Source organism: Oncorhynchus masou, chromosome 23 (assembly GCF_036934945.1).
Source record: "Oncorhynchus masou masou isolate Uvic2021 chromosome 23, UVic_Omas_1.1, whole genome shotgun sequence".
Taxonomy (NCBI): Eukaryota; Metazoa; Chordata; class Actinopteri; order Salmoniformes; family Salmonidae; genus Oncorhynchus; species Oncorhynchus masou.
In genome coordinates, this window is record NC_088234.1 from 17,094,615 (window position 1) to 17,103,681 (window position 9,067).

General features: G+C 41.0%; 1 protein-coding gene across 1 annotated transcript; it reads right to left on the reverse strand.

Moving 5' to 3' along the window:
* Nucleotides 1-1,323: 1,323 nt before the first annotated feature.
* On the reverse strand, nt 1,324-8,100 carry LOC135510458 (actin-related protein 2-like). Its single transcript, XM_064931401.1, has 9 exons — nt 7,867-8,100; nt 6,663-6,773; nt 6,204-6,362; nt 5,832-5,961; nt 5,509-5,645; nt 5,190-5,339; nt 4,637-4,782; nt 2,496-2,628; nt 1,324-2,274 (listed from the first exon to the last, which is right to left on the reverse strand). The coding sequence occupies exons 1-9, from the start codon at nt 7,912-7,914 to the stop codon at nt 2,104-2,106; spliced, it is 1,185 nt and encodes a 394-aa protein (XP_064787473.1). The 5' UTR covers nt 7,915-8,100; the 3' UTR covers nt 1,324-2,103.
* Nucleotides 8,101-9,067: the final 967 nt, after the last annotated feature.

Sequence of the window (9,067 nt, forward strand, 5' to 3'; positions counted from 1 at the left end):
GAACACCTTCCTAATATTGAGTTGCACCCCACCCCTTCCTCCTTACCTCCCAGTACCTACTGCCAAACCCCATTCAAAGGTACTTCAATATTTTGTCTTGCACATTCACCCTCTGAATGGCACACACACACAATCCATGTCTCAATTGTCTCAAGGCTTAAAAATCCATTTAGCCTGTCTCCTCCCCTTCATCTACACTGATTTGAAGGGGATTTAACAAGTGACATCAATAAGGGATCATAGCTTCATTCGACATCTTAGTCATTTAGCAGACGCTCTTATCCAGAGTAACTTACAGTCCATGGAAATCAAAACTACAACCCTGGCTTTGCTAGTGCCACACTCTACCAACTGAGCCACATGGGACCGTAGCCTTCACCTGGATTCACCTGGTCAGTCTTGTCTTATCCAGAGTAACTTACAGTCCATGGAAATCAAAACTACAACCCTGGCTTTGCTAGTGCCACACTCTACCAACTGAGCCACATGGGACCGTAGCCTTCACCTGGATTCACCTGGTCAGTCTATGGAAAGAGCCAGGTGTTCTTAATGTTTTGTATACTCTGTACATTGTTTTGCTATTCTTGAATTGGAATTTCAAGGAATCTCCTGAATTGAAATGGAAATGACCCAAACCCTTCCCAGTACATCAAAGCACAACTGTCACAAAATATTTGAATAATCATATTCTCTCCACTGTCAGAATGAACAAATATGTATTTACATAAATGATTTATGACAGAGAATACGTATTACAAAACATTTTTTGAAGACAAAGATATTGTCCAAAAGAAATGGCTACTCACCAGTGGTGGAAAAAGTACCCAATTGTCATACTTGAGTAAAAGTAAAGATACCTTAGTAGAAAATAACTCAAGTAAAAGTCATCCAGTAAAATACTACTTGAGTAAAAGTCTAAAAGTATTTGGTTTTAAATTTCCTTAAGTATCAAAAGGAAATGTAATTGCTAAAATATACTTAAGTATCAAAAGTAAAAGTATAAATCACTTCACATTCCTTAAATTAAGCAAACCAGACGGCACAATATTCTTGTTTTATTCGGACATCATTTACAAGGATTTGTGTTTAGAAAATCTGCCAGATCAGAGGTAAAAGGGATGACCAGGGATATTCTTGTCTGAATTTGACAATTTTCTTGTCTTACTAAGTATTCGAAATGTAACATGTACTTCTGGATTTCAGGGAAAATGTATGGAGTAAAAAGTACATTATTTTATTTAGGAATGTAATGGAGAAAAAGTAAAAGTAGTCAAACATGTAAATAGTAAAGTAAAGTACAGATACCCAAAAAAACTACAGAAGTAGTAATTGAAAGTATTTTTATTTAAGTACTTTACACCACTGCTAGTCAGTCATCAAAAACAATGACATTCACTTTGTTCAATTTGGCATTTAGGCTAACGTCAGTTATATTTATTTGCATATGCATTTGAAACAATGGCTACTTCAAAATGATTCCATTAGACACAGTGAGAATTCAAATGGTAAAAATATGAAACCTTACAAGTGTATTGTACTGTATAATTGTTGTATTGTATGCAATACAATATGTTAACTTGACAGTACGAAACAACTTGGAAAGTTGACAGTGACGAATATGAAAATATTATTCTCTTACAACATATTTAACATACTGTAATGAACAGTAATGACATTTAATCTCATGGGTGACCAATAAGATCTTGCTGAAAGACACAACCCTAATAAGTCACGCCTCCTGAACAGAACCTAAGGGTTATATTAAAAAAGACCCAGCTGCTAGGTCAACCCAGCATGAGAGTAAAAATACCCAACTGAAGGTCAAATGAACCCATGTTTGGGTAATTCCAACAATCCAACTTGTTGGTCAAAATAGTCCTACGTGTTCTGTCCACTATTTAATCAGCGCTGAGTTACCAAATAACCCAAATTGGGTTGTTTTTAGCACATCGATTTTTGGAGCCTAGTGAATACAACCCAGGACTCCCAGACTTCTGTCTACTGCTGTACCTCAGATCTTTCTTTCTTCCGTCCATCCGTCCGTCCGTGTGTGTGTGTTTGTGTGTGTGTGTGTGTCCCTAGCTAACCACCTCGATTTCACCTCTACTTCACGCCACACCCCAGTTTGTCCAGAACCCTCAGACCTTTCTCTAGGTAGTCAGCCCGGCTCAGCCAGAAGGACTCCTTGTCCTTCATGATGTTGGCCAGCACCGCTCCACCCATAAACACCATATGTTTACGGCTTGGGGGGTCCTCAATGCGGATCTTAAACTTCTGCAGAGAGGAAGGGAGGGGGGACAGGTAGGGGAGAGGGTAGAAAAAATATACGGTAAACTAAGATGAAGGAACATATAACACCATTTCTATCATTACACAGGTTTACTTATTGTACTGTGGGTGTGTGGGTGTGTACTGTGTGTGTAATGTGTGTGTGTGTATGTGTCCATACATGTGCGTGCATGTGTGCGTTTCCTTGCATGTGTGTGTTTGCTTACAGAAAGTTTCTCAGTGTCCCCCTGCAGCACCTTCTCCAGGTACAGCTGTTTGATCTCCCTCTCCAGTCTGGAGGGAAGGCCGGGGTACATAGTGGTGCCTCCTGACAGAACAATGTGCTTGTACAAGTCAGACCTTAAGGAGAGAGAAACAAGATGGTAGAAGACAAAAAGTATGTGTGTACAGTTGAAGTCGGAAGTTTACATACTCCTTAGCCAAATACATTTAAAACTCCGTTTTTCCCAATTCTTGACATTTAATCCCAGTAAAAATATTCTGTTTTAGGTCAGTTAGGATCACCACTTATTTAAGAATGTGAAATGTCAGAATAATAGTAGAGAGAATAGTTATTTCAGCTTTTATTTCTTTCATCACATTCCCAGTGCGTCAAAAGTTTACATACACTCAATTAGTATTTGGTAGCATTGCCTTTAAATTGTTTAACTTGGGTCAAATATTTCGAATAGCCTTCCACGAGCTTCCCACAATAAGTTGGGTGAATTTTGGCTCATTCCTCTTGACATAGCTGGTGTAACTGAGTCAGGTTTGTCGGCCTCCTTGCTCACACACGCTTTTTCAGTTCTGCACACAAATTTTCTATAGGATTGAGGTCAGGGCTTTGTGATGGCCACTCCAATTCCTTGACTTTGTTGTCCTTAAAGCCATTTTGCCACAACTTTGGAAGTATGCTTGGGGTCATTGTCCATTTGAAAGACCCTTTTGCGACCAAGGTTTAACTTTCTGACTAATGTCTTGAGATGTTGCTTCAATATATCCACATAATTTTTCTTTCCTCGTGATGCCATCTATTTTGTGAAGTGCACCAGTCCCTCCTGCAGCAAAGCACCCCCACAACATGATTCTGCCACCCCCGTTCTTCATGGTTGGGATGGTGTTTTTCGGCTTGCAAGCCTCCCCCTTTTCCCTCCAAACATAACGATGGTCATTACGGCCAAACAGATATATTTTTGTTTCATCAGACCAGAGGATATTTCTCCAAAAAGTACAATCTTTGTCCCCATGTGCAGTTGCAAACCGTAGTCTGTCTTTTTTACGTATGTTTTGGAGCAGTGGCTTCTTCCTTGCTGAGCGACTTATCAGGTTATGTTGATATAGGGCTCGTTTTACTGTGGATATCGATACTTTTGTAAGTTTCCTCCAGCATCTTCACAAGGTCATTTGCTGTTGTTCTGGGATTGATTTGCACTTTTCGCACCAAAGTACGTTCATCTCTAGGAGACAGAACATGCCTCCTTCCTGAGCGGTATGACAGCTGCGTGTGTACTATTGTTTGTACAGATGAACGTGCTACCTTCAGGCATTTGGAAATTGATCCCAAGGATGAGCCAAACTTCTGGAGGTCTACAATTTATTTTCTGAGGTCTTGACTGATTTCTTTTGATTTTCCCATGATGCCAAGCAAAGAGGCACTGAGTTTGAAGGTAGACCTTGAAATACATCCACAGGTACACCTCCAATTGACTCAAATGATGTCAATTAGCCTATCAGAAGCTTCTAAAGCCATGACATTATTTTCTGGAATTTTCCAAGATGTTTAAAGGCACAGACAACTTAGTGTATGTAAACTTCTGACCCACTGGAATTGTGATACAGTGAATTATAAGTGAAATAATCTGTCTGTAAACAATTGTTGGAAAAATTACTTGTGTCACGCACAATGTAGATGTCCTAACCGACTTGTCAAAACTATAGATTGTAAACAAGACATTTGTGGAGTGGTTGAAAAACTAGTTTTAATGACTCCAACCTAAGTGTATGTAAACTTCCAACTTCAACTGTTTGTTTGCATACAGTTTTAATTGTAATTTAATAAGTCAACTATAGGTTTATAATACCATTGCTTCATATATTTAGTACAGCTACCAAACAAAATAGCTTGGGCTCTATTGGTAATATCCACATATATAGAACAACTATGTAACTCTTGCACAGATCTCTAACTCTAGCACTGCCCACAATGTAATGTACTGTAGGACCTGACGCTATAGGCTGGCCTCCTCCACTTGTATGGCATTAAAAACAAACAATAGAGAAGTTGGCTACAGCACCACACAGTACAGGATGAGGCTACAGTATCAGTTAAACCATGTGGAGACCAACAGCAGGAGGGTGTATATCTGACCTGAGATCTATGTCAGCAGCCTGGATGGTGTTGAACAGCAGCTCAGCCACGCCTGCACCCTCTACGTTGATGAGGTGGGGCTGGAAGAGGGCCTCCGGTGCTCCGAACCGCTCCCCTCCCACCATCACCTGACGACCGTCAGGCAGCTGTAGCATAGAGCGAGTTAAATTTAAAAAATTATGTGGTTCTCAGTAGCTCTGTTGGTAGAGCATGGTGCTTGCAACGTCAGTATATTGGGTTCAATTCCCGGGACCACTAATACATTGAAAATGTGCATGACTGTACATTGCTTTGGATAAAGTGTCTGCTTAATGATCTATTATTATATTACTTACAAATTCACACCTCTATTCTCTGATGGGTTTCTTTTTATGTCATGATTGATATACAGTGCAGAAGATATATGTAGGAGATTCATATAGGTTAGCCTGGGAGTTTTGCAACATTGCTACATTGCTATAAACAGATTGCCACCCAGGCTAAGAGACCATTCATAAATAATAATGAACATTCTCTCTGATTGACATGAGAGGAGAGGCGTTTTCTACAGTACCATGTATGACTCCACCAGCACGGTGGTCTCTATAGCCAGTCTCTGCTCCTGCTCGATGTTGTATCCCACGTAGCACAGCTTCTCCTTCAGCATGCGGACCGTCTCAAAGTCAGCCGAGTGGTTAAAGGCATAGCCACGCAGCAACAGCAACTGAGAGGGATCATAGGTGAAGAAACAGCTTCTCTCGGGCCATAAATAACTAAAAACGAATTCAACTGTCAATTTTTAAGAAGTTTGCATTGATTATGATTGACACAAGGGATATAAAGGCTTAGTTTGGTCATAATGTGACGGGGTGGTAATATATTTAGAAACACACCTTAATGAGGTAGCGCGTGATGTCACGTCCAGCGATGTCCAGCCTGCGTGTGAGGTGGGGTAGAGAGTAGCCCTCGTACACAGGACATATATGGGTCACACCGTCCCCCGAATCCACAACCACGCCTGTCAACAAACCTAGAGACAGGACAAGGCAGGACACACAGGGTCACATAACAGACCCGTATGAAAGTGACTGTGGGTTTGAATCAGCTCCTTACAAGACTCTGTTAGCCCGCTGAGGTAAAGTCTATGCATTTATACTACAGTATATCATTATATATTACAGGGAGAGCCATGTCTGTGGGTCTAGTCTCCCCTTACCCTGGGCATAGAGAGTGAGCACAGCCTGGATGGCAACGTAGATGCCGTGGAACTGGTAGGTCTCAAACATAACCTCCGCGATCTTCTCACGGTTCTTAGTGGGGTTCATGGGCGGTTCCGTCAGAAGCACCTTGAATCAAATGAAACTTCATTGATCCGTAACATTACAACACATACAGAAGGCAGGTGGACTGTAAAAAGTGTTTTCTAAACTAACCATTTTCCAAATAGTCCACTAAAACACTAGAAGTTTAACAGACTAAATGGATTTCATACCCATGTCTCTCCTTCAGAAATGTGATTTTATCTCAATCCCAGTAACCTGCCGAAAAAGTTTATTAAAGGAAAAAGGACAAATAAAAGAATTGTGACCTTGCAGTCTGGGGGGCTGATGTCCAGGCGCTCGGGGCCGAAGGTGTAGTCCCACAGGTGAAGCATGTCTTCCCAGGAGCGCACCATTCCGTTGTCCATGGGGTAGGACACCTCCAGCATGGAGCGACACTCACTGGCCTCGTCACCCACCATCAGGTCCTATAGGTTAGGGGTTAGAGGTTGGAGGTCAGGCCCAGGGTTGGGGGGTCAAAAAGGGAGTTGTTTTGGATACATTTGATCATACAGAAATATGCATACAGAGTACAGACATGGCAATTTTAAGATATTAGGCTAGCTCTCAAACGATTGTCAGAGAGGGTATTAACAGTATTTGGAGATGGCTAATATTCAACTGATGCTTTCACAATCATACACAGCACAGTCAAGAGCAGAGGACACTTCTGTGGTTCTGTCAGTGTTTAGGCTAGAGATCAACTGCCATTGCTCCGTTGACCTCACCTTAATCTCGATGTTTCCAACTTTGGTGTTTGACCGGATGATGGGCCGACCCACCAAGGCAGGGAAGATATGCTCTGGGAAGTTGGAGCCAGCGAAGCCACACTTGACAAACTGCATGGGAACCAATATGAAAGAAACATGATGGTATTGCATACTTTCAACAGTCTTTCAATAGTATTTCAATACACTTTCTGTAGTCCTTAAATACACATTCAACACACTTTCAATATGAGGGGTGAGGGACAGTTCGAGCTACTGAAAAAGTCCTTGCTTTGGTGCATTGAGCAGAAACCAAAATTGAACCACAGATAATGTCACTTCTCTTGTGATGAACTTCTGCAAAATATTTTCAGTTCAACATTAATAGTGGATGTGTCAAACTGTATCAAGTCAGCAATAACACTGTAAAAATGCATCTTGAAATAGTAAACTATACATTTTATTGGGACATTTCTGTCTGTTTACCTGTGTGCTTACAACACCATTTATTGAAATGCCCTAACTTGTCTATGTAGCCAAGACACATTCCATAGCCTGAAGGTGTACAATACATTCCAAGCACCAGCCACAAGAGGAGGTGGGGTAAGCTAGCCTACAGTCATCAGTTAACATGTAGCTCATGATTCTAGTGTGCTTTTGCGGGACGGGAAGTTTAAAGGGGCTTCCAATAGCCATTGATATGGTGCGAGTGAACTCAAGAAGCATGGGGAATCGAGAATTGTTTCAATTCTTTGCTTGTGTTCCTTCTTCCCGTTCAATAACAGCTCACTCCACGACATCAACACCATGTATGGCAGTGTGTGTGGATAAGAGAAGGAGTCTGTGACAAGTCCAGACAGACGCGCACCCATATTAGACCCACACCCTTACCTAGCGCGCAGAGTGCAGCTTGCTTCATAGGCTTCTACGACACCATACCGTTTACTGTGACAGACACTGTTATCTCCTTTACGAATAAAATGTTGCAGCTTTGTAGCAGGGTGCTTAGAAAACAACTTGATTTGTGCTGTTGTTATTAACACAAATACACGTGATTAAGATATAGTCTATTACTTATTGCAAATTGTTAAATTCCAATGCATATTACTACTCTCATAATTTATTCCCAAATCCTAAATAAACATTCAGTATTATCATTTTTTAACTCCATGGGGTAGTGATAAAACTTTTTTTTTTAAATAACGTTAAATCGACACTCACTCACCCCTGTGCCATTGTCACAGACGACAACCTTTCTGCCCTCACTGTCCATGGTCCACTGATGCTGCTGGAGCGGAGAGGATCTCAATCTGTTCCCTCCCGCCGGGGCTCTCAGGTGGGCTAATCCAATTAAGCAACACGTTTTGATTGCTTTGAAAACGTGCGGAAAATATTAATGCAAAATGCATATAGGAGCTACAGCAGCTGTATTCTTCTTCCTTCAGTAATTTGAAATGTGGGCGGGGTCAAAATAACAGGGAGAGGGGGGCGACGCCGACCTTGCGTACAGGAAGGCTAGTTAAATTGGTGTTGTCAAAATAACTCTTATTAGTTCAATTATACACTGTCTGATTCACACTTCACTTTCTTTCTTCAATAAAAAAAGGTCTGAGAATTATGTAGTTTGTCGTAAGCCTTTAGAAACCAGCACATATTTAGTATTTCGTATTTTATTAGGATCCCAATGAACAGCAGCAGCTACACTTCCTGGAGTCCAACCAGAGTTATAACAATACATCATAATAAAACAATACATCATACAAGACACTGTGCTTTATACAAATGTATATTGCTCCAATATTACACATTTACAATTTAAAATGTACAATATCACAATGTGTGTCTGATTGTAGAGTATATCTCTGTGTGTGTGTGTGTGTGTGTGTGTGTGTGTGTGTGTGTGTGTGTGTGTGTGTGTGTGTGTGTGTGTGCCTGTGTTCTGGACTTGGGGGCTGTGAAGAAGTCTTGTGGGGTATATGAGCTGTGCTGCTATGTGTGTGTGTGTGTGTGTGTGCGCGTGTGTGTGTCTTCACAGTCCATGCTGTTCCATGAGGTGTATTTTTTTATATCTGTTTTTAAGTAACATTTTACTTAGAGTTCAGCAAATTATTTGTCAGAAAACACAATGCATATGAGCCCCCCTCCCGAACAAACAAACAATATGGTTCCATCCTGGAAACGCTTGTGGACTCGTTGTTCACAGATTTCAGCAGGTTTGGATAAAAAATAATTTCATTTATTCCAAATGCATACATCAGACACATTTTTACAAAATACTTATTTTTCTATGAATGAATCCCATGACGATGTATTGTATGGTGATATTTATATGGGTAGACCTATATGGGTGGCAGGTAGTCTAGTGGTTAGACCAGGGGTGGGCAACTCCAGTCCTCGAGGGCTTGATTGGTGTCACACTTTTTCTC

Excerpts from the sequence above, each read along its gene's own strand:
- LOC135510458 (XM_064931401.1), bottom strand. The coding sequence starts at position 7,914 with ATGGACAGTGAGGGCAGAAAGGTTGTCGTCTGTGACAATGGCACAGGG. Across the intron at positions 6,363-6,662 it reads TTGGAAACATCGAGATTAAG|GACCTGATGGTGGGTGACGA; the intron begins GTGAGGTCAACG and ends CCTAACCTATAG. Across the intron at positions 2,275-2,495 it reads GGGACACTGAGAAACTTTCT|AAGTTTAAGATCCGCATTGA; the intron begins GTAAGCAAACAC and ends TCCTCTCTGCAG.